At 32.1% G+C, this 21,387-nt stretch overlaps 2 protein-coding genes across 8 annotated transcripts in view; both read left to right on the top strand.

Moving 5' to 3' along the window:
- The window catches only part of LOC127700513 (uncharacterized), a 235,518-nt gene that overhangs the window by 108,670 nt on the left and 105,461 nt on the right, over window positions 1-21,387 (top strand). The gene's annotated exons all lie outside the window — the stretch shown is intronic.
- Window positions 1-21,387, top strand: part of LOC127700515 (uncharacterized) — a 115,680-nt gene that overhangs the window by 69,901 nt on the left and 24,392 nt on the right. The window contains exon 2 of one of the 2 annotated variants that reach the window (XM_052204038.1): window positions 15,843-15,900. The exons of the other annotated variant lie outside the window; for it this stretch is intronic. Within the exon in view, the coding sequence (XP_052059998.1) occupies window positions 15,879-15,900 (22 nt within the window). The 5' untranslated portion in view covers window positions 15,843-15,878. The remainder of the gene's footprint in view (window positions 1-15,842; window positions 15,901-21,387) is intronic. 2 annotated transcript variants of the gene reach the window in all.

Raw genomic sequence — 21,387 nt, 5'->3', positions numbered from 1 at the left:
AAAATATTTTTTAATTCATCTAAACATGAAACCATTGAACTATATTCTTTGCCTTTGGCACTACTAAACTAATATTATTTTAAGAACATTTAAACAATTAGTGCTTAAAAACTATTTAAACACTATTTGTTGATTGATAATAATAATAATAATAATAATCATAATCATATTAATGATGAGGAGGAGGAGGAGGCGGCAGTGGCTATTTTTGCCGGCTCTTAGCAAAATAGTGATTAATATAGAGTTGCTATTTTGTTGGTCTTAATTCAGATTTTCAGTATATTAATTAAGAATAGAAAGAAATATAGAAACATACCCTTTCATATTAAAATTGATATTCTAATTGTATCTGAAATTAAAAGTTACTTTACATACACTTTAATCAGAAGTCTCTAAAAAAATAACAATTTTTTTTTTTTTAAATATAATACATAAGCAAGCATGCATACTATTGATAAAAATATATCAATATAAAATATATAAAATTGATATTCTATTTAAGAATTATAAAAATATCCCATAATTTAAGTTTTGAAATTAAAAGCAAAATTCAACAACCTCAAAATGATTTACAATTAAGTGTTGCGAAACAAATGCCTTCAACTTGCTTTATTTCATGTTATAGTTTGCACAACTTCTGAAATACGCTGCCACATCAGACATGAACTGCACATAACACTTGTTTCTTTTGAGTCTGCATCACTTTTGCAAAAATTACAGATATATATACATTACATTCAACTTTGATAGGATAAATGCTCTCAATAGATTGCCATGCATCAATGACTGCAATTTCTCTTCCCACAAACCATTGAAAGATAAGCAAGACAGTCTCTTTAGACACTTTTTGATCAAAAGGAATTTACATTTCGTGCCCAGTTTTTTGGGTAATCCTATTACAGTTTGTGTTATTCCCTTAATTTGGTCTCCCGCACTTTTTGTCGAGCCTTCGACTTTAGTCGAAAAAGCAAGACATAGCGATCCTACATTCCGTCGTCGTTGTCGGCGTCCACAAATATTCACTCTGTGGTTAAAGTTTTTGAAATTTTAATAACTTTCTTAAACTATCCTTGATTTCTACCAAACTTGGACAGAAGCTTGTTTATGATCATAAGATAGTATCCAGAAGTATATTTTGTAAAAATAAAATTCTATTTTTTCCGTTTTTTACTTATAAATGGACTTAGTTTTTCTGCCGGGAAATATTACATTCACTCTGTGGTTAAAGTTTTTAAAATTTTAATAACTTTCTTAAACTATCCTGGGTTTGTACCAAACTTGGACAGAAGCTTGTTTATGATCATAAGATAGTATCCAGAAGTAAATTTTGTAAAAAAATAAATCCATTTTTTCCTTATTTTACTTTTAAATGGACTAAGATTTTCTGCCAGGAAACAACACATTCACTCTGTGGTTAAAGTTTTTAAAATTTTAATAACTTTCTTATACTATTTTGGATTTGTACCAAACTTGGACAGAAGCTTGTTTATGATCAAAAGCTAGTATCTAGAAGGAAATTTTGTAAAAAAAAATCCATTTTTTCCATTTTTTACTTTTAAATGGACTTAGATTTTCTGCCAGGAAACAACACATTCACTCTGTGGTTAAAGTTTTTAAAATTTTAATTACTTTCTTATACTATTTTGGATTTGTACCAAACTTGGATAGAAGCTTGTTTATGATCAAATGGTAGTATCTAGAAGGGAATTTTGTTTTCTTCCAGTAATCATTACATTCAGTCTGCAGTTAAAGTTTTTAAACATTTATTAGATTCATAAACTATCCTGGATTTTTACCAAACTTGGACAGAAGCTTCTTACAATCAAAAGATAGTATCAAGAGGAATATTTTTATTGATTTACTTCCTCATTTTTGTTGAGCCTGCGATTGACAGAAAAAGTAGGCGAGACACTGGGTTCCGCGGAACCTTTACAAATTTTTCATTGTAATTTTTGTACAATGAAGTGTCGTCTTTCATTTTCGAACGTCAATGTTCAACAGAAATTAACATTTTTCCTGCTACATTTACATTTAATTTCATGAGTGACATTTACCAAAAGTGAATAAACAACACCCTGAAGGCAAAGCCAGGACTGAAAAGGTTATGGACATCTGGTCACAAATATCATTTGTGCACAAATAATTTCAATAAAAAATGTATTTCATATTTTCTGAAGAAAAAAAATCTGAAATAAGACTGGCAATTTAGCAAAACTCTACATAAATCACTTTTTTGACGGATGCCAGCAAAATAGCCACTGCTAAATGATAATAATGATAATAATAGTAAGCATAATTAAAGTCAGTTAAAAGTTCAATTAATTTAAGGTAACAATAACGCAACTTAAGCGTAGACACAAGTATTATTGTTACGTTGTTAATTAATCAGTTCCTAACCCAACATAGCATTCCGGCTATTAGTGTTAATGTTTAATTTTTACTTGATCCTGTTTGGGGGTCCAGATTTGCAAATATCATTTTCATTAGATAATAATCTATTTTTATTAAAGGATATATTTCATTACATTACATTGTGTAGATAAAGTTGTTGGCATTGATAGATAAGTTGCAGATATTAGTTTGTGACAAATGAAAGAAAAAAATATTGGGAATTATAAATAATTATATATATAAAGTTTTATTACACTAAGTGTTTTTGAGATAACAAATTAAAGCATGTGGTAATTATCAATCACACAATTATAATTGGAGTGACAGATTTATTTGAAAATTTTGTGTTTCCTAAGTGTTGTTGATGATAAGCTCTGTAGGGCAGTATAAATATAGTTTGAAAATTACTGTTCATTATTAGACATTTTGAAAATAATTACAGATAAGTTTTATAGATTTTTAAAAGACATTGTATAAATGATAAATGATATTTTGGAAAAAATTTTTCTTCTTTTCTTTGGTAAATTGTTCGAAGAATTTTGTGGTAGGTTTGTTTGTTATTCTGTATAAACTAATTTTCTGAATGCTGTATATATTTTTTTTACTTGATCCCGTATTGGGGTCCAGATTTGCAAATATCATTTTCATGCAGGAAAATCCTGTTTGCTGTCACTGACTGACTGCCTCTTGTTTTTAAATAAATTTGTCAGCATGGAATGAGTTAAAACAATGATGTTCGAATTGTAAGACATGAAAGGGAATTTTTTTTTCCCAGCCATTGCTTGTTTGATCTCAAATTTGTATTATTTAGTAAATCATGGACCAGAAAAGTAGAGTGAATGGCTGTGTGATTGTGTCTGTTTTAGAATTTTTTTTATATATAGAATATTTCAATTCAGTGCTCTTTATAGCGATAGGACATAACTGGTTTGTGATGCGAAAGACAAAGTTCGAGGTGGATCTTGTTATTACTGATAATGGTTGTTTTGAAATTGTTATAATGTATGAAAATAAAATACTTACAGATAACTTGATTTTCAGTTGTTTTGATGTATTAGATATTTTGTATTCCTGTACACTTCAGTACAAATCAAAGAAAAATAATTATTTGGTAGCAGCATTACAACATAAATATTTGGCAAAATTTTCAACAAACTTTAACATACTTTATTCAAATAATTTACATTAAACAACAAGACAACAAAATAAAATAAAAAACAGGGCGAATGGGTATCGGGGTGAACGAACTCAGGGCGAACAGGTATTAGGGCAAACATGAATCAGGGCAAAAGGACCCGGATTCTTGTTTTTTTTTTGCCAACAACATAAACTACATGTTTTAGACAAGAAAATGACGTAAGAAAACGAAAAAAACTTAAAAAATGAATTTTGAAACGATTTGTGTCCTAAATTTTTTTTAGGTAGGCTGCTTTTTAGGTGGGTAGGTAGGCAACATCAAACAATTTGATTTTATTTTTGGCCCTATGATATTGGAATGTAATTGAAATATAAGAAGTCAGTTTGAATTAATTTCTCTCCAGTATGCATATCTGTTAGTAAATACATGTACTTTAATGTTTGTTAACATTTTATTAATGTATGTTAAATAAAAAAAATATAAATACTGTAATATGTAAACAATTTCTAATACTCAGGAAGTTCAGACATTTTATGTTGGAAGTAAGTGTTACAAAAATAATCATAAAATTCTGGTATTTAAATTTAAGGTTAGAATCTGACCAACTTGATCAACTGCAGAATCAAGTTCTAAGGCTCTCCAAACTTTCAAGATTGTCAAATTTACTGGTTCTTGCTTGGAAGAGGCAGAATGATAGGCTACTTCAGATGAAAAAAATGAGACATTGATTGTTAATTTAATATGAGTGAGGAATTGACAAGAGGATGGGTCTAATAACAGAAAAGCTGTATTTATGCCCCTGCCGTAGCGGTGGGGGCATTAAGTTTTACCCTTGTCCGTCCGTACATACGTACGTCCCAAAATTGGTTTCCCTTCTCTAATTTGAGTTTGCTTCAACCAAATGTTATGAAACTTATACACAATGCTTATTACCACAAAACACAGATCAATTTCAAATTTTGGTGGCGTCACTTTAACCGTTCTATAGTTATGCCCCTTTATAAATAGAAAAATTGCAAAAGTTTTAGTTTCCGTTCTCTATCTTAAGTTTGCCTCAACCAAATGTTATGAAACTTATACACAATGTTTATTACCACAAAAACACAGATCAAGTTCAAATTTTGGTGGCATCACTTTAACCGTTCTAGAGTTATGCTCCTTTATAAATGGAAAAATTGCAAAATTTTTAGTTTCCACTCTCTAGCTTAAGTTTGCCTCAACCAAATGTTATGAAACTTAGTACACAATGCTTATTACCACAAAACACAGATCAAGTTTTCAATTTTGGGGGCGTCACTTTAACCGTTCTTGAGTTATGCCCCTTTATAAATGGAAAAATTGCAAAATTTTCATTTTCTTCTAAATATCAAGTAATTTTTTAAAATTGGAGTTATCTTCCTTTGTCCATGATTATAGTTGAATCAATTACAATCAATGCTTTATACAATGCAATGTTTAATTTTGATTACCACTGATAAAACACAGATCAAGTTGAATTTGGGTAGTGTCACTTTAACCATTATTGAGTTATGCCCCTTTATAAATCGAAAGATTGCAAAATTTTTAGTTTCCATTCTGTAACTTAAGTTTGCCCCAACCAAACATTATGAAACCTATACACAATATTCATTACCACAAAACTTAAGATCAAGTACAAATTTTTTGTTTCCGTTTTCTAACTTTAGTTTGCCTCAACCAAATGTTATGAAACTTATACACAATGCTTATTACTACATAATACAGATTAAGTTATAAAACTTATACACAACCGTTCTAGAGTTATGCGTGTTTACAAATAGAAAAATTGCTGAATTTTTAGTTTCTGTTCTCTTCTTAAGTTAGCCTCAACCAAATGTTATGCAACTTACACACAATGCTTATTACCACAAAACTCAGATCAAGTTCAAATCTGGGTAGCGTCACTTTTATCGTTCTTCAGTTATGTCCCTTTATGACTATATGCTATGCAAGCGGGGGCATCATCTGTGTCCACATGTGGACACTATCCACATTTATTTTTTTTTTTGTCTTTTTAATAAAGATTAAGATTTATTAATCAATGATAGTCCTCACTATAGATTCATAGTGACACACAATATCAGTTATTCAGTAAAAGAGTCTCAAAAGCAGTGTATTGTCAAAGTTTGTACAATATATTTAAGGAATGACTGTAATATTTTTTATGTCTATGAAGGAATTGTCAAAAATGTGGTGCACACTGAATAACCCTCGTAATTATATCCCTTATGGTTTAATTCAAAATTCCATTTTTATGGAGTAAATCATGAAAAAACGTCGATGACGTCACTATCACATGACAAAATTATGTCTATGAGCTGAAAAACATTCAGCCAATCAGAAGACTTGTTACATCCAAAATTAAATTATTTTCCTTTACAGGTTACAAATAACTATAAAATAAAAGCTAAGCAATGACAAAATATATAGATACTAACACTGCATTGAGTGTTATTTCTCCGATCAAAGCAGTTACATTTTCGAATTTAAAACACAAAGCTTGCAGAGCAGTTTGAATATTTAAAATTTGACTGTTGAGTACTGCGATTCAGTGGTATAATCTGTTTCTCTAATAATTTTTAGGCAATATGTAGACAAACTAAAGAAAGTGATTTTTTTTCAATGATCTGCAAAAAGATGTGTTCATTCTATGTTACGTCATCAGGCATGGTCGCCTATTTTCTTGATGTGATGTCATAATTGAATTTTGAATTTTGACCAATGAAGAAGTGACTGTGAGATCAAAGTTACCAATGTTGATTAAAAAAAATAATGAACTTGTCAAGAAAAGGATAAATCGGCTAAGAATAAGAGAACTGCTTATTTATAACAAACATTAACTCAGTAAAAATGATAGTAATTATATGACCGCAAAAATTTTTTGCGGTCGTATATTAGTATGACATCGTCGTCGACTTCGTAGTCTGAAGACTCATTGGTTTTCGCACAATAACTTTAGTTTAAGTGAATGGATCTCTATGAAATTTTACCATAAGGTTCAATACCACAAAAGGAAGGTTGGGATTGATTTTGGGGGTTATGGTACCAACAGTCAAGGAATTAGGGACCAAAAAGGGGCCAAAAATAAGCATTTTTGTAACTTCCAGACAATAACTTGTGTGTTAGTGTATGGATCTCTCTGACATTGTACCTCAAGGTTCCATATCACAAAGGGAATGCTGGGATTGGTTTTGGGGGTAATTGCCTCAAAATTTTAGGAATTAGGGTCCAAAAAAAGCATTTTTCTAGTTTCATGACAATAACTTGTGTTCAAGTGTATGGATCTCTCTGAAATTGTACTGCAAGGTACCATACCACAAAGGGAAGGCTGGGATTAATTTTGGGGGTAATTGCCTCAAAATTTTAGGAATTAGGGGCCAAAAAAAGGGGCAAAAACCAAGCATTTTTCTAGTTTTATGACAATAACTTGTGTGTAAGTGTTTTTGAAATTGTACTACAAGGTTCCATATCACAAAGGGAAAGCTGGGTTTGAGTTTGGGGGTATTTGCCGTAAACGTTTAGGAATTTGGGGCCAAAAAAGGGCCAAAAAAACAAGCATTTTTCTAGTTTCCAGACGATAACTTGTGTTCAAGTGCATGGATCTCTCTGAAATTGTACTGCAAGGTACCATACCACAAAGGGAAGGCTGGGATTTAGTTTTGGGGTGATGAATCATAAGGGGGTTCAAAAAATTGGGGGGGGGGGGGGTTTCCTTTTTTTAGGAATAAGGGGCCAAAAAGGGGCCAAAAATAACTTGTGTGTAAGTGTATGGATCTTTATGAAGTTGTACTACAAGGTTCCATATCACAAAGGGAAAGCTGGGTTTAAGTTTGGGGGTAATTGCCCTAAACGTTTAGGAATTTGGGGCCAAAAAGAGGCCAAAAAACAAGCATTTTTCTAGTTTCCAGACAATAACTTGTGTTCAAGTGTATGGATTTCTCTGAAATTGTACTGCAAGGTACCATACCACAAAGGGAAGGCTGGGATTGAATGACTCATAAGGGGGTTCAAAAAATTTGGGGGGTGGATTTTATTTTTCTATTTTAAGACTTTTATGATGTATTTAAATTGGTAATTATGGTTTTAAACTCCATTTGAAATTTGAATTGGGATTATGACTATATCTTGAGGGAAAGAATTTTTTTTTTTGGAAAAAGGGGGGGGGGAGGTGAAAAAAAAAATTATGGGGGAGGGGGGTATAAAAAAGAAATTGTGGGGGCAATTTTTTTTTTTTTCATTTCAGATTTCAGAAATTAAAAAGAAAATTTCTTCAAGTATTATTTCGTTTTGCCAAAAAAGGGGGCGGGGGGTAAATTTTTTTGTTTTTTTTTTTGTTTTGTTTTTTTTTTTGGGGGGGGGGGTCAATACGCTACAGCATGGTGTATTTCACAAAAGCAAAAAAAAGGGGGGGTAATTTTTTTTTTTTTTTGGGGGGGGGGGGGGGGGGGGGGGGTAATTTCGCAACAGCATAGTGTATTGCTCAAAAGCAAAAAATTGAATATAAATTCAAATCATATAACCAATTCTAAGTTCTTTGACTACACTCTACAGTTATTCGGTGTCAGAAACCTATTATGTGTCAAATATTTAATTACAATCCAAATTCAGACCTGTATCAAGCGCGAATATTGTGTCCATTTTGGCCCCAACTGTTCAGGGTTGGACCTCTGCGGTCGTATCCAGCTGTGCTCAGCGAAGCATCTTATTTTTGATATATTATACATATAATCATATGCTCCTGGTTATCCCTTATGACTCTAAAATTTAATATTTCAGAGATTCTAAGAGAACTTGTTGACATTTGTATAAAACTATAATTAAGTGATATAAAATTTCCAACAGGAAGCATTAACATACAAAGATATAGTTACAATTTCTGGTTTCTATCTTTACTGATGAAAGATTGCATTGATCTAAGATGAAACTGTTTCAAAATATCGGACATTAATGGAGCTTTTTGACAATCAAGTATATTTTGCACATTCACATTAAGTGAATCTTACTGGTTCATTGTTTGACAATGTTATATATACATCTTAATTAGATATTATTATTTTGGATCATAAAATGACAGTTTGTCTTCAGTAACTATTTTCAGAATGGTTATAAGTAATTTCTGAAAGTAATTTTGTTATTGTCTTTTTTATGATAAAAAATCATTTTTATAATGTAATTGCATTTAATATTGCTTTGAAATGATATAAACAGTTATCATTACATAAAATTAAATCTTAAGTTTTAGACATCAATAGACACAAAGGCAGAGCCAGGTACCTCGGATTTGGATTTCATAATTTTTATATTTTCAGTGACATTCAATGAACACTGGATTTGTAAAACCATACAGAGAACTTATATGTCTATAAAATATCAAAAATCTAGCATGCTTTGATAGTAAATTGAATCTTGTTGATCAAAGTAAAGTCAATTGAAAAGGCATGAGATTTTAATCATTTGTATGAGAGCATGAGAAATATAAGGAATGTGTCAGTCTAATACCTTATTTATAACATACTGGGGGTTCATTATTTTAAGTGAGATACCAATTTTTCTTAAATTTTGTAAACCACAAATTTTCTATAGGCTTGAAAAACTACGAAATCATGTACCCATGAAAATACATTTTTTCTTCAATCCACGAAAAATAAAGGCAACCACAGTAAGTGTAAAACTTTAAAAGTATGACTTTGTTCAATTCAAAATAATAGCTATCAACAGGGCCTCAAGTGTGAAAACAGGAACATGGTCATTGTTTTATGCATTGAACTACTTTAAAAAAGAATTGTACTTATGAAGACATCATATTCAAAGTAAATTTAAACTTCATGAATTAAATGTTGAGCTGATATCGATACATCTGATTTGGATGCATTTTATATATTCCACTTGGATTCTTCAGAAAATGTCCTGTTGTAGATTTTCAAAAAGTTTGCATAAGCTTAAATGGACCATAAACATAAAGAATAGAGAGAAATGGCCTTAAAAATTATACAGAAATGGAGACAAACCTTATACAGACTCTTTATTCACAGAAAATTGGACCCATATCAATGTCAGAATTTCAATAAATTAACAATAACATAATATTTGACTTTCATGAGGCTTTTTAAAAAAAAAAGTTTTATAAATGCATTTATTTGGATCATATGAATTGGAATATCTTGTCCATTTATTTTTTTCTGTATGGGGTTCCAAAAAGATTTTTTGTTTCAATTTTGGAGTTCATGCAGATGGTTGCAAACGACATATTCTGTCATTCAAAACCTTTGTTATTCAAGTGCTTCATTTGATGGATTCACAAGGATGAAGCAGGTAATGCTTGGTATAGAAAACCCTTACTCAATTTGTTTCTGAATGGGGTATTTGAAAATATCTTTTGGAATTTTCAAGGCCTTTTCAGGTCTCAATGCAGTGTTACCTTTTAAAATATGAGATGATGATGATGATGATGTATGGCTGCTTAATGTCTAGTGGAAAATTGATATGCATATTCAGGACGAGAACATGTTAATGTAATATGAATATATTCCCTGCTTTGTACTAGACTGACATGCTGAGCCGGATTTTTAACATGCTAGTTCATAAGGTAACAGTACGCAGGAAAACATGCCACCTTTCCCGGACACATTATTCTTATTCCGAGCCAACCAACTGCTTTTAGTTCAGAGAAGCAGCAAATACCATTTGGTTTGACCTGGCCGGGGTTTGACCTCCAGCACTCGAGGCGAACACAAGACCACCAAGGTGGTTAAAAAAAATATGAGAAGAATATCCATCTGCTTTATATAGATAGACTACCTGGTGCCTCTGGTTTAAATTTCTGTGTTATACAGGGAAAAAAAAATCATTTCTTTTTTGAAAATGTCTGCATATATTTGTAGAAATCAAATAAGAAGTTCATAATACTTTCCTGGATTGTTAACCTCTGGAAGGTATATCAATTACTCAGTTTTAGATATATACTTTCTGGACCATATGAGTATTTGGACCATACATGTATGCATTGGTCATGACCATATGTGTATTATACTTGTTTGGTTATCAAAGGGTATTTAGACCATATATATATATATTTTTCAAATAAATTCTAACTTCCTTCACAGGAGCACACAGCTCATTCTCTAAAGCCAAACCAGCACAAGTTACTAAATGAATTCCTTTATCTTTACAAATTGTCTGAATCTTGATGTATCAGTTATCTTGCCTTCACTAGAATCAATTTAGAGTGTTTTATCTTGTCGACTTTTTTATCCGCAAGTGAAACCATAGACGATTTGGGTATGGACTTTTTTTAGCTCACCTGACCAAAAGGCCAAGTGAGCTTTTCTCATCAATTGGCATCCGTCGTCTGTGTTCGTCATTGTCATCCTTGTACGTTAACTTTTACAATAATTTTCTCCTCTAAAGCTTCTTGGCCAAATTCAAATAAACTTGGCCACATTTTTAGGGTATCTAGTTAAAAAAAATGTGTCTGATGACCCCGCCTGTCAAACAAGATTGCCGACATGGCTAAAAATAGAACGTAGGAGTAAAATGCAAGTTTTGCGTATTATTGAGAAAACCGCTATAAATAGAGAAAATCTGACGGGCAAAAATGTTCAGAATGTTCAGCGTTATTGCCCTTAAATGAAAAATTTTACCATTTTTGTCGAGCCTGCAACATTTATGTCTCGAAAGCAAGACATAGCAATCCTAGATTCCATCATCGGCATCGGTTGCGTCAACTTTTAGACATCAATAACTTTGTCAAACCTTCATGGAATTTTGGGAAATTTGGACAGAAGCTTGTTTATGATCAAAATACAGTATCCAGGTCAAAATTTTCTGTATTTTACTGATAAGTGGACATAGTTTTTTCACAGTTTACAAGTAGATTCAGTCTGAGAAAGATAGAAACTAAAAGAACAAAAATGATTAGCAAGACAAGATCAGGGGCGTGTTTTTTTGTTCTTCGGTAGTGAACCAGAAGAGGTCCATTTCTATTTTTTTGAATAGGGAAGATCTTCTGGCTCTCTTCCACCTCTTCTTTTTTGATAGGTAGTTTAGACGGCAGAGGCACATAACAAATATGGCGTCGTTTAGTCTAAATGACATTAATAAATTTATGAATGCAGAAGTGCATTAGAATGTGAGCTGTGTTATAAGAGGGGCCTGATTGGGGGGGTCTCATCACGATTCACGAGTTGATTTTTTTGTCAATCACGATTCACAGAAAATAAATTTCCAGGATCACGGATCACGAAAATATAAAAAAAAAAAAATCTGTAGAAAAACGGATCACTATAGCGAAAATGCGCCGATCACGAAGAACGAAAATAACCCATCAGGCCTCTCTTATAAAGTTGTTATGGTATGACAGTCTTAGTAGGACATCCCTGTAGGACGATAAGCTGGATAAATATATTAACTACACGGACAACAACAGTTAAGGGACGACTATTTGATATAGATGGTTTTCCATCGATGATTTTACCCACAATTCATAGCGCCCTAGGGAAGGGATTTTGATTGATTGGTGTTTAACGCTACTTTCAACACTAAGTTGGGCTATTCCGTGGTGGTCAGTTTAAATTTATAGATGAAGGATGGGAAAGAGAAGAGGGCATTATTAACTTTTTTAATCTGTCGCTAATTATGCCTATTTTTCAGCTCTTACCAGGGAACCATATTCATATATGAAATCCTCCTGTCCCCCACCCCAATAAATGAATAAATATCAAATGTTTTTTCTTCTTATTTAACACAAGTTTAAATCGATTGATTGTTTGTTGCTAATTTTTAACGCCCAGTGACAAATATGTCATGCATGTTCAGGACTCGGTTCAGGAAAACACGAGTTTAAAAGTCAGGTATATAATATAAAAACGAAGAGATGTATCATGTATGATTGCTAAGGAGGCACTATCTACCGGAGTTCAAATATGAAGTGGATGTAAGCAATTATAGGCAACCGTAATTAAGGCCTTCAACAATGACAACACCCGATACTGTTTTAAAAGTCGTATACAAAAGGCCCGACGTGAAAAGTGTGAGAAACAATTCAAACGAAAAAACTCACGGCCTAATTATACATAACAAAATAATTTACAAAATATCAAATATGAGTCGAGGCATGAACCAACGACAACCACTAAACTATAGGCTCCTGACTTGGGACAGGCACACAAAGAATATGGCAGGGTTGATATAAAAATGAAGATTGCCAATGAGACAACCCTCCACAAGAGACCAAATGACATAGCAATTAACAGCTATAGGTCACCGTACAGCCTTCAACAATAAGCAAAGCCCATACCGCATAGTCAGCTATAAAAGGCCCCGAAATCACAAATGTAAAACAATTCAAACGAGAAAACTAACGGTCTAATTAATGTACAAAAAAACGAACGAAAAACAAATATGTAACATAGCAACAAACGAAAACTACTAAATTACAGGCTCCTGACTTGGGACAGGCACATACATACAAAATCATTGTGGCGGGTTAAACATGTTAGCGGGATCCGGCCCAACCCGCCCCCTAACCTGGGACAGTGGTATAACAGTACAAGAACATGTTTGTGAGCGCTCAACCCTTCCCGAAGCTGGGACAATGGCGTAACAGTACAATATAAGAACAACCTGCACAAATCAATTGCAATTAGATTAACTCAAAAGATCGGTACGAGACACACAAAAAAAAACTTACATTAAGACAATAGACACAAAGCACCGAAATAAGAGTATTTGCAATTACTGGAAGTTTGTTCAAAGCTAATAACAACTAGTACTGAAATAAATCTTGTTCTCCTAGACTGAAGTATCAATCAGTACACAACCAACGGATTTATTAAAAAAAAAGAAAAAAAAACAGTCTGAGAAATGTCTGGTATACATTGTATACTTGCATATTGATACATATACAATGACATTTTTTGAAAAGTGGTGGTCCGAAGGTTTTGACCATCGAAATTTTGCAATAGAAATAATAGTTAGGATCAGAAGATTTTCTTCAAGGACCACCAGAGAAAAATGATTTTGAGAACTTTCCGATATCTTTGCTTTATACAAAAATAATCCAGTTTGGTTACTTTAAAAAAATTGGATAGACAAGATGTCCTTTTTGATCATAATCGAGACAAACATTGACGATTTTTTTTGCAGTTTAAGATTATTCTTAAAAATCAAATATGGGGGGTTTAAGCCAGATTTGTCTAGCAAAATTGAGTTAGAGGAAAGAACAAAGAAAAATGTCACGAACAGAGCACACTTTTACAGTCATGTCTACCGGACGGATCTTAATTTTGTATAAAATCATCGTAAACTTCATTTATGTCATCCAACATAACAAAAATCTGCTATATTCGACGGCAAATTGAATTTTTGTTTTATTGATCTTCCGTAGAATATCTCCAGAAGAGGTCCAGATTCATTTTTTTGGACTCTTCACCAGAAGACATTCTGGAGATGTGCAGAAGAGACCAATAAAACACGCCCCTACAATTAAGACAATGTGGAGGAAATTGTCTGAAGACTCCTGATTTGGAGTTATTGCCCTTTTATGTCAATTTTTACCAATTTTTTTTCGTTTTTCCTGTTATGATAAAAATCATAATAGATAAATAGAAACTTTAAATAACAAAAATGATCAGCAAGGCAAGATCTACAAACAAGTCAAATTTTGCCGATATAGTTAGTAGACTGCTACTCTTTATTGGACTGATTGCCCTTAAATGAGGATTTTTTTTACCCTCTTATGTGTTTTGAGCAAAAACTAAAGAAGATGAGAGAAACTAAACTGACAAAACGATCAGTAATACAAGATCAACATATAAGAGATTTTTGTCATGAATTCTATTCTCGTCTACAATGAGAGTGTCCTTTGTTGATTATGTACATAGACCTAGGTGAGCGACACAGGCTCTTTAGAGCCTCTAGTTTAGAATTAACATTCACAGACAGTCTGGGATTCACCTTTTTTGATAATTTGTAAACCTTCATGGATTGTTATGAAAATGGCCATTGTTGAAGATGCAGGTGAGCAACACAGGCTCTTTAGAGTCTCTAGTTTCTTTTTTCTTAGTGTTTGAATTATTATTTCAGAAACAAAATTTCTTCTAATCTCAATTAACTTATTTCATTTAATTAGTGTGTTCTCCTATTCATACGATTCTTCTGTTATTGTAAGATTGTATAAATAGGAATAAGAATACATTAAATAACTAAAAACAATTTGAAATTTTTAGAAATTTTAATTCAATAAAAGTACCGAAATAAATTTTAAAAAAGAAAAGAAAGAGGGTTCAATGACCAAAATTCCTGTGAGTTAAGCAATTGACTTCATGTTTAACAGTTCATTTAGTTATTTTCATAAGTCGACATATTGTGTTTCGTACAAATGTAAGGACAAATCAATAATGACCATTTACTATAATTCTTACTTGTAAGTTCTTCATTTCTGTATTCTTTAATTTTTTAGTCCATTTTTCTCTATTCTTTATACTGTTTGCCCATTATTCTTTATTTTTTATATTTTAGCACCTCATCATTCTCTATTCTTTATATTTTAGCACCTCAATATTCTCTATTCTTTATTTTTTTGGTCCATTTTTCTCTATTTATACTTTTTGACCATTATTCTCTATTCTGTAAACCCCCATACACACCCTCATACATTGCTGTCAGCTCTATATACTCTATGGGTTTTGCTCATTATTGAAGGTCATACAGTGACATGTAGTTGTCCTCTGTAAAAGATGTTGCTTTCCAACTGTTTGACCATGGTAACTTGTCAATATAGTCGAAAAAAAAGTTTTCAACACTTTAAATTTAATTGCTAATGTAAAGTAAAAATAAGTGGCAGTCAAATTGAAGTTCTGATTTGTTAGGAGTTTTTTGTTTACATAATCTCAAATTTATTTTAGTTACATGTATTTTCAACAAACCACTTGTGTACATTTTTTAGAGAAAAAAACCTGATAATGAATAAAAATTCCAGAAAATACCACAAGAGGATCCTCAAGAAATACAACTCCACACATAATAGTTAAAGTGATCAGGAGAGATTAAAATAAACAATAAGGCTGATAAGTTGAGACAAGTGTATTTCAGTTTTTGAATTTAAGTCCTTAAAGTAACAGGAAGCTATACCATTATGTTTGTACATACTGTATTGTAATGACAAAGGTCAACAGTTCTGACCATATTTGTTCTAAAAGTTGAAGAGAGTCCAGTTGCAGCCTTCAAACTAAACATGGAAAAAGATTTTCAAGTACTGCCCTCCTCTATGAGTACAAATTATTATTTTCCATTACAGATGTTAAATTAAAGACTCTAATACAAATGCTGTGATATGGGAGAAAAAAAGAATCAAGGTAATTTAATGAAGCAGATTATTAATTTACACATTGTGTAAAGATTTACATTTCATGACTTATAAAAGTTATGACTGAAAAGGGGCATTAGCTATAAGATATAATAAAAAATAGAATATGATTTTTCGAAGGAAATATCGGTTATTGATTTGGGGATGTACAGCGGGCGGGCGGGTGGACAGACAGACGAGCGGCTGCCAAACAGTGTCTCTTCAATAACATGAAAACGCTGTGATGGTTTTTTTCAAATTTAGATATGTTGTTTCTTGTTACTAAATGAAGGTCAAGTTCAATTTTCACGATTTTAGTATTTCTCCTTTTTGAGTTATCACCATTTTTAATATCCAAAGTGGTATTTTTAAATATTTTTCTCTTGTTATCATATTATGACTAAGCATAGTAAATGTCTTATCTCAAAATTAAAATTGGAGTGACAGATTTATTTGAAAATTTTCTATTTCCTAAGTGGTGATGATTATAAGCTATAATATTATTAGACATTTTGAAGTTAATTACATTATTAATTATTATATATGTAATGTTAAACCATAGTTCTGTTCAAAAGAATAACCCTTCAGATTTGCAAGTATGATTTTCATTATTAATTAGATCTGGGAAATATCTTAGCATATGATAATCATTGGAGTGACAGATTTATTTGAAAATTTTCTGTTTCCTGATAAGAGCTGTAGGACTGTATATATAAAGTTTGAAATTTACTAGAAGGACTGTATAAATGAAGTTTGAAATTTACTGTTCATTATTCGACATTTTGTAGATAATTAAGTCTCCCTAAACCATATATATTCTTACCCCCACCCACTTCAATTTGAGAATGTGCTTTTATCTGGTAAACGGTCAAGATCACCACCCCTAAACCATATATATTCTTGCATGGGACAATAAAACAAATCAAATGAAATATTGGGGGAGTCCCCGGGTTCACCACCACCCCCTCCTGTTTAAGAACTTGTAAACGATCGAGATCCCCATCCCTAAACCATATATATATTCTTGTATGGAAAAATAAAACAAATCAATTGAAATATAGGGGAAGTCCATGGAGGTAACCCCCACCCCCCTTCTTTTTGATAACTTGTAAACAGTCAAGATCCCCGCCCCAAAACCATATATATTCTTGTATGGGATAATAAAACAAATCAAATGAAATAAAGGGAAAGTCCACAGAGGTAACCCCCACCCCCCTTCTTTTTGAAAACTTGTAAACGGTTGAGATCCCCACCCCGAAACCATATATATTCTTGTATGGGACAATAAAACAAATCAAATGAAATAAAAGGCGAGTCCCCTGGGGTCACCCTCACCCCTTCCTGTTTAAGAACTTGTAAACGGTCGAGATCCCCACCCCTAAACCATATATATTCTTGTATGGGACAAAAAAACAAATCATATGAAATAAAGGGCAGGTCCCCTGGGGATCACTCCCCCCTTTTGAGAACTTGTAAACAGTTGAGATCTCCACCACTAAACGACTGTATATATAAAGTATGAAATTTACTAGAAGGACTGTATAAATGAAGTTTGAAATTTACTGTATATTAGACATTTTGTAGATAATTAAGTCTCCCTAAACCACCATATATATTCTAACCCCCATCCCCTTCAATTTGAGAATGTGCTTTTATCTTGTAAACGGTCAAGATCCCCACCCCTAAACCATATATATTCTTGTATGGGACAAAAAAAACAAATCATATGAAATAAAGGGCGAGTCCCTTGGGGATCACACCCCCCTTTTGAGAACTTTTAAACGGTTGCGATCTCCACCACTAAACAACCATATATATTCCTGTTCGTCATTTCAAGAAGATTTTAATGGCATACAGGGTCAATCCATAGGCGTCACTTAGGCATATCACAAACCAATTTGTACTGGACTTTGCCCAATGTCAGGCGACCATGGGAATGACAAATTATTGGAGCTTTGTTTTTGAGACTTCCTAACAGCATCCTGTTACAACTATTTCTTGTTACTGATAAGTTTTTTTAGATTTTGAAAAGACATTGTATTAATGATAAATAAGATTTTTGATTTTTTTCTTCTTTTCTTTGGTAAATTGTTTGCAGAATTTTGTGGCAAGTTTGTTTGTTATTCTGTAAAAACTAATTTTCTGAATGCTATATATTTTTTTGATGAAGTGAACTCCTTTAAAAACTAAGCTTATATTGTTTATTAATAAACATATATTTAGATTTCTGATTTTGGGCCCAGTTTTCAAGTTGGTCCTAATCGGGGTCTAAAATTAAACTGTGTTTGATTTCAACATAAATTGAATGAATATAGGGTTCTTTGAAATGCTTAATCTAAACCTGTATTTCTTTTCATTATTAATAAGATAATACCACATTGAGGTCCAAAGGGTCCTAAATTAAACTTTTATTTAATTTCATCAAAAATTTAATTCTATGGTTCTTTGATATGCTGATTCTAACAATGTTTGGGTATTAAATCATATCTAATTTTAGAGAACTTAGTCATCACTGGTTGTTGTTGTTATATTATTATAATGATTATAATTTGAAAAATTGCATCATATCTTATTTTAGAAAAATTTTATCCAGTTTGAGTTATTTCCCTTTGCACAGAAAATATTATGGATAAAATTAACCTGTGTTTCATTTCAACATAAATTAAATATATATAGGGTTCTTTCAAATGCTGAATCTAAACCTGTATTTAAATATTAGATTTTTGGGCCCAGTTTTCAAGTTGGTCCAAACCAGGGTTCAAAATTAAACTTTGTTTGATTCAACAAAAATTGAATTTATGGGGTTCTTTGAAATGCTGAATCTAACCATGTATTGAGAGATTTTGGATTGTGGGCTCCTTTATCAAATTGGTCCACATTGAGGTCCAAAGGGTCCTAAATTAAACTTTTGTCTAACTTCATCAAAAATTGAATTCTTGGGTTTCTTTGATATGCTGATTCTAATATGTACTTAGATTTTGGATATTGGACCATAATAGGTAAAGGTCCAATTTCAAATATTTCAATTCTTTGACCACATTCATTTTGTGTCACAAACCTATGCTGTGTCAAATATTCAATCACAATCCAAATTCAGAGCTGTTTTAAGCTGAAATGTAGTGTCCATACTTACTCAACTGTTCAGGGTTCGACCTCTGCAGGAAAATCTGGTTTGCTGTCACTCTGACAGCCTCTTGTTTTTTGTTCGATCATTAATGAAAGTGAAATAACCATTCGCTCCTAGCAGTCAGTTTGGTTCAGTTTTGTCAAAATAGGATGAGAAACATTGTTGCTGAATTATTCACTTGCAAGTGAATAATTAGACCTCATTGAATTTGTATTCATGTGACCTTCAATTTAACCCCTTCACTGGAGATGTGTTACACATATATTCTGCTATTAAAAGGAAAAGAATGTCAACATTGAAAGTGAAACAAGGATGAACCATTTGATTGACTGATTCGATCCACAAAAAATTATTCTTATACAGGTAAAAACGATGATAAACATACTTTTTAACCTACAATATGAAATCAAACAGACCTAGAAAAATCCAATTGCACATGGTCACTAACTATTTATGTTTATGTTTATATCAGGTTAAATGACCGTCGGCAGTCTTTAGAGGTCATCTAGATGGTTAATTAGATGACGTCTAGAGTCTAGACAAACATACATACGAAATATTATCGAGTTTATGCATTGTTAATTGTTTATTTTAAACTTTTTGTCGTATATTGCTATCATGTCGTCATCGTTGTCCGAAGACATTTGCTTTCCGGACAATAACTTTAGTTTAAGTGTATGGATCTCTATGAAATTTAAGCAAAAGGTTCAATAACACAAAAGGAAAGTTGGGATTGTTTTTGGGGGTGATGGTCCCGATCGTTTAGGAATTAAGAGGCCAAAAAGGGGTCCAAAACAAGCATTTTTCTAGTTTCAGGACAATAACTTGTGTATAAGTATTTTGATTGCTCTGAAATTGTACTACAAGGTTCACGTTCAGGAATAAGGGGCCAAAAAGGGTCTAAAACAAGCATTTTTCTAGTTTTCAGACAATAACTTGTGTATAAGTGTATGAATGTCTCTTAAATTGTACCACATTTTACAAAAAGAAAATTTCTTCAAGTATTTTCTTCAAATATTATTTTTTATGGAAAGGAGGGGGGGGGGGGGGCAATTTTTTTTCCCTCAAGATTTAAGAAATTGTCAATTTTCCAAAGAAAAATTGGGGCTCATAATTTATTTTGCTAATTCTTTGTATATAGTCTGAAAACAGATTTACTAAGTATTGCGCAACAGCAAAGTGTATTGCACAACAGCAAGAAATCTCAATTGAATATTAATTCAAATCATGTAATCAATTTCCAGTTCTTTGATTACATTTATTCTGGGTCAGAAACCTATAATGTGTCAAATATTTAATTACAATCCAAATTCAGACCTGTATCAAGCCTGAATATTGTGTCCATTTTTGCCCCAACTGTTCAAGGTTGGACCTCTGCGGTCGTATCCAGCTGCTCTCGGCGAAGCAGTTTATTGTAATTTGGATATACGTTTTAGTATGTTATTAATCAAATGTGAGAATTTGAGTCAAATCAGTGAACATAAATTTGACAGCTAATGCCCCTTTAAACATGTTAAAAGAAACAGATTTAAAATCCTTTGCTCATATATAAATATAGAATGAATTTTTCTGGGAACTGTATGAAGGTGGGAAATTTATAGTTATATATATGTCAGCATTCAGATGTGCATTCTATATATTATTGTCCATTGGACAATCGGTCATAAGTATTATTGCATTTACAACTGTTGAATTGTTAGCCTTGACCTCCAGGTTAGAGATGACAAATATAGAACAAGACACATATGATATGTCCTGATAAATCTGATAATAACTAATAGGTATTTCACACAATATTTTCATGTCCTTATTTTATCAGTTGATATTGTACATTTGAATATTATATCTGTTATACAATTTTATGCAATTTTAGTAACTTATGTTTCAAAAAATCTATTTATTTTTTACAAATTGATTAAAAGTTTTAATGATTGACAATATAATTTATATATATCTACATTCTTTATATGTGATATAACTGTACATCATTTATATCCCCAAATCCCTCCTCCTTGTTAAAGTGACCTAAAATGTATCTCTTATTCAGTTACATTATTTTGCATTCAAACTAACTGAGCATTAAGAGAGATCTTGAGGTATCTACTTTAAGTCAGGGTTCTACCCTGACAGTATAAATGCATGTTAGTCCCCTACCGATGAAGTCAAAGGGGACTTTAGGTTTGCACTCTGTCTGTCTGTCTGTCTGTCTGTCTGTCTGTCTGTCTGTCTGTCCATCCGTCAGTCCGGCAAATCAGTTTTCCGCACTTTTTTGTCATGCTTGAAGATATTGATTTGATAATTGGTATTTAGATTTATCATGATAAGTTACAGAACAAGTTCAAATTTTGTTCCGGTCTGATGATTTTGAGC

The sequence above is a fragment of the Mytilus californianus genome, unplaced genomic scaffold (assembly GCF_021869535.1).
Source record: "Mytilus californianus isolate M0D057914Y unplaced genomic scaffold, xbMytCali1.0.p SCAF_5, whole genome shotgun sequence".
Taxonomy (NCBI): domain Eukaryota; kingdom Metazoa; phylum Mollusca; class Bivalvia; order Mytilida; family Mytilidae; genus Mytilus; species Mytilus californianus.
This window is presented reverse-complemented; position numbering and strand designations above follow the sequence as displayed.